Source organism: Eurypyga helias, unplaced genomic scaffold, assembly GCF_000690775.1.
Source record: "Eurypyga helias isolate BGI_N326 unplaced genomic scaffold, ASM69077v1 scaffold48999, whole genome shotgun sequence".
Taxonomy (NCBI): Eukaryota; Metazoa; Chordata; class Aves; order Eurypygiformes; family Eurypygidae; genus Eurypyga; species Eurypyga helias.
In genome coordinates this window covers 2,353-6,224 of record NW_010271106.1, presented here as the reverse complement: position 1 = coordinate 6,224, position 3,872 = coordinate 2,353, and the positions used below count along the sequence as shown (strand labels likewise).

Genomic DNA, 3,872 nt, shown 5'->3' with positions numbered 1-3,872 from the left:
CGGGGCTAACCGAGATTAGCAATATACCGAAACCAGAGCTGCATCACAGCCTAGGTATGCTTTGCGGCAGTATGAGTAGGTGCCAGTGCTACCCTGACATCTGAGACTTGAGCCCTGTGCTGGCCACCAGACATGCAGCTTCGCTCACCTGCTGTAGAACGGCGCATCAGAGAGTGCCCCGGACTGGGACAGGCTCACTGCCATCCCTGGAGCAAGAACAGCTGCTGCTGTGTGGGGCTGGGAAGCCTTTTGTTTTCAGGGAAGGAAGAGACGTGAATGCGAGGTGGGTCAGAAGACAGGGATGAAGACAGGGGGATGGAGAAAGAGAGGGATCTCCAAACGTCAAATTGCTTCCTGATCCGAAGCCGCTGCAAGGGGGAGAGGTTCTCTACAGACACATCCTGACCCCCTAGTGAGATCAGGTACCCTCAAGAGAGACTTGTAAGGAAGGAATAGGCTAGGCACCCCTGCCCCTTCTCCCCAAAAATAACTGCTTGACTGAAAATTCCAGTCCAAGAGCAGTTGTAGGTATCATGATGCTTCTTTACCTGTCATGAAAGATTCAGACGGTACGTGTCAGACATCACTAGCACGGCCCCATATTCTCCATCCCGTGTTCGGACTTGCTGACTGCATTAGCATTGTCTTTTACACTAATAATGTCTTTTAGAGCAGAACTCCCTGTGGGGGACGGAAATCTTTGAAGCTACCCATTCAAATCTTCAAAGAAGGACCTTGAAGAGCACTCACAGAGGGAGTGTGGGAAAGCTTGGAACAGGGGCTAATGCTATCAAGCTGGCTTTCCCCTTTTTCCATCCACACTTGTACCACTGTTGTGTTCCTACTTTCTGCAGTTATGTAAAGCTCCCAGGGTGCTGAAGGAAGTTGATCCATTTCTTCCATTCTGTTGGAAATGCCTACCAGTTTCTTCAAAAAGTTGTGAACCAGAACTAACCCATTAACCTGCAATACCGATCGCAGCCTTAGCCCCTGGCAACGAAGAGACTGGGGCAGGGAGGGAAGCTGGGGGGGGGAGGTCTGCACGCTCCTATAGCATACACTTACTGGGCGTGTGTTTTCAAGCCACATGCCTAACCTTTGCTAGCAGACACCATTCTCAGCAGTTTGTCAGCCAAATGCCAAATCTCTGCTAGTGTTTCACAGCAAAAGTCCCTAGAAAATACCAATTTGTACTGCTAAATAGTGTGCTAAAAGCTGGTAGATTTTAGTTGTGGAAGCGTACTGTTTAGAGAAGTAATAAATCACTCAAGAAGACATGTTGAGCAGACGTTTTTTCTTTCGTTTCCGCTGACATATTCCACAACCCACACAATCATTAAGTCACTAGGTTTTTACAGGAACTTCTGTGGTAAAAGCAAAAAAATTCCATCAAAACCAGATGATACAAAGCTGTGTGCATGTCCTGTGGCTGCTCATTACTGACCCTGATTAACAGCCGTGCACTGCTCTCTGCGTTTCGTCCTAAATGGAAAGTGCTGAGTTCTATTATGTTTACTACTTAGCTCAAGATTATCTGCAGTATGTGCTTCAGGAATCCCATCTTGGACCAGCCCAAACCAGGGTTGCTCATGTCTTGCGAAACATTGCATCTTCGCTGCAAGATCAAACCGAAGAGGCTCTCAGACCCTTCTTGGACAAGATTGATATTAGCTCTGTAGCTGTTGCCAAGAGAATTTTCAATGGTGTCATGGAAGAAAAATTTGCTGATGGAAATACTAACTGGGGACGAATCATGACCATATTTACGTTTGGAGGTCTTCTCACTAAGAAGCTCCAAGAGCATGGAGTTCAGCTGACTGGAGAGGAGAAGGAGCAGATTTCTTATTTCATCACAGAGTACATCATAAACAACAAAGCCGAATGGATAGATGCAAACGGTGGCTGGGTAAGTGTCCACTTTTCCACCAGAGTCCAGATTAGGAGATTTTGTTTAATTAAGGAAATATTGCTTCAGACACTCTCAAAATCAGTTTCTTGTGTTTTATCTGGTGGTTTAATATTTGATGTCTGGAACATCTCCTTGAGAAAGCTTTGCTGCTGCATTAAATAGAACAACGCTAGAAGACAACTTTCTTTTTTTACAAGGCACTTTCTGCACCCCTAAGTAAAACCTGCAGGGTTGGTCTCGAATCGTAGGATCAAAGGATAATTCAGGTTGAAAGGGGCCTTAGGAAATCACCTGCTCTGGCCTCCTGCTCAAAGCAGGTTCAACTGTGCATGCCATTAAATTTCCCATGATTAAATCTAGACTTAAGTGACATCCTGAGGTTAGTGCAGCACTTTTGCTCCCATAGAGGAGCTGGTCCAAAAATACCTAAGTTCAAAGTAAAAGGGAGAACACAGAGGTGTGATCCTCGCAGCTGAGGTCAGTACTTTGCTGTGGACATCTACAAAGACATTATTTAATCCCCCAAATCAGTTTTACTTCAACAAATTGACAGGTAAATGCAATTGGGATTAAATCTCTTCTGTTTGTTTGGACTGAGATAATCCCAGAACTTCCATATATCAATGGTCAGTGCTGAGAAAAGCATTTGTCAGTATGTAGATTTTTTTGCCAGACTGCTGAAACTCCCTTCTGCCGATGGAGGGGAGGTCCCTTTTGCTTTGCCAAGTTTCATCACGCCAGTACCTTTTTCTTCTGCAGTTAGGGGAAACCGAGAATCAGTGACATCAGAGTCAGTTCTTTCCCTGGTATTTTTTTCCTTCACCTATATATAAATGTTACTTTCTCTTTCCACCCCCCCCATCCCACTTCTCTTATATTTCTTAATCGCTACTACTTTTTCCACCTCACTTGTTTCCTAGTGTCTCTCTCTTCCTTTTTTTTCTCTTTTCTCTTGTTTTGATCCTTTGCTCTCTGGTAACAGTAAGAAAAGGTGACAGTGAGTCATGGACCCTTGATGCATCCGATTTATTGTAAAAGCTTCTCTCCATCTCTTTCAAATAGAGTCCATTTTATAAAAGAGAAGTATCAACTCCTGGCAACTTTCTGTCATAATACGTGGCTCATCACAGTAGAATAAGGAGACTTAAAGGAAGACATAAGTATATTCCTACATGAGAAACAGTACTTGCATCTTCCTGTAAGATGTGTGCTCAGATGGTACAGCTCACATTCACTTTCTATTTGCAGAGGGAGGGCAGAGTGTTGACTTGGAGATAGCAAACATTCAGCAAGGTGCAGCTACTTTCAGCTACTGTTTTTAAAGCCCTATTCGTCTTTTGGAGGGAAAGTGCTGAAAGCCCGTCCCTCTACGCACAACGGTGGAGCACTGTTAATCTGATGCTAGCCCAGAGAGGTGCATTTTTCCCACACACCTTTTTAAGTTGTCCCTAACTGTGCATGCTGTTTTCCCTAGGAGAATGGCTTCCTGACGAAGTTTGAAAGAAGATCACTACTATCTTTCTCCAAAATCACAGCCATGTTCATAGCTGTCTTTTCGTTGCTCAGAGAGTACTACTGAAATAAATGGACCTGCCATTCATGCATAATCCAGATATTGCCACAAGCTTCATCGCTAAGCTCTCCTCCAAGCAATATCACCAAGAAAGTAGTTTTCATCCATAATTTGGTTTTAATTTATTTGTATTTATTTTGACTAAATACAACATTTAACATGGTATCCTAATTGCCAAACATGAAGGTGATATCCTTCTACAGAGGAATCGACACACCATCACGCAGCAATTCAAGTCACCCTTTCCAGGCAGGACTGCTTCAAGAGAGGGATCATTCTCCACATCCAGACAGCTCTTGGAATATCTGTTGCACCTCCACGAAAGGACATTGTCTTACTGAAATACAATCCAATGGGTTAAGAAACAAGTTGTAATGTCATTTGTTTTGT

At 43.8% G+C, this 3,872-nt stretch overlaps 1 protein-coding gene across 1 annotated transcript; it reads left to right on the top strand.

Annotated features, from left to right (window-relative positions):
- The first annotated feature begins 1,445 nt into the window (after positions 1 to 1,445).
- Positions 1,446 to 3,627, top strand: BCL2A1 (BCL2-related protein A1). The gene is made up of 2 exons (XM_010158673.1): positions 1,446 to 1,906; positions 3,384 to 3,627. Exons 1-2 carry the CDS (start codon positions 1,487 to 1,489, stop codon positions 3,486 to 3,488), a joined length of 525 nt encoding a protein of 174 aa, XP_010156975.1. The 5' UTR covers positions 1,446 to 1,486; the 3' UTR covers positions 3,489 to 3,627.
- The last annotated feature ends 245 nt before the right edge of the window (positions 3,628 to 3,872 follow it).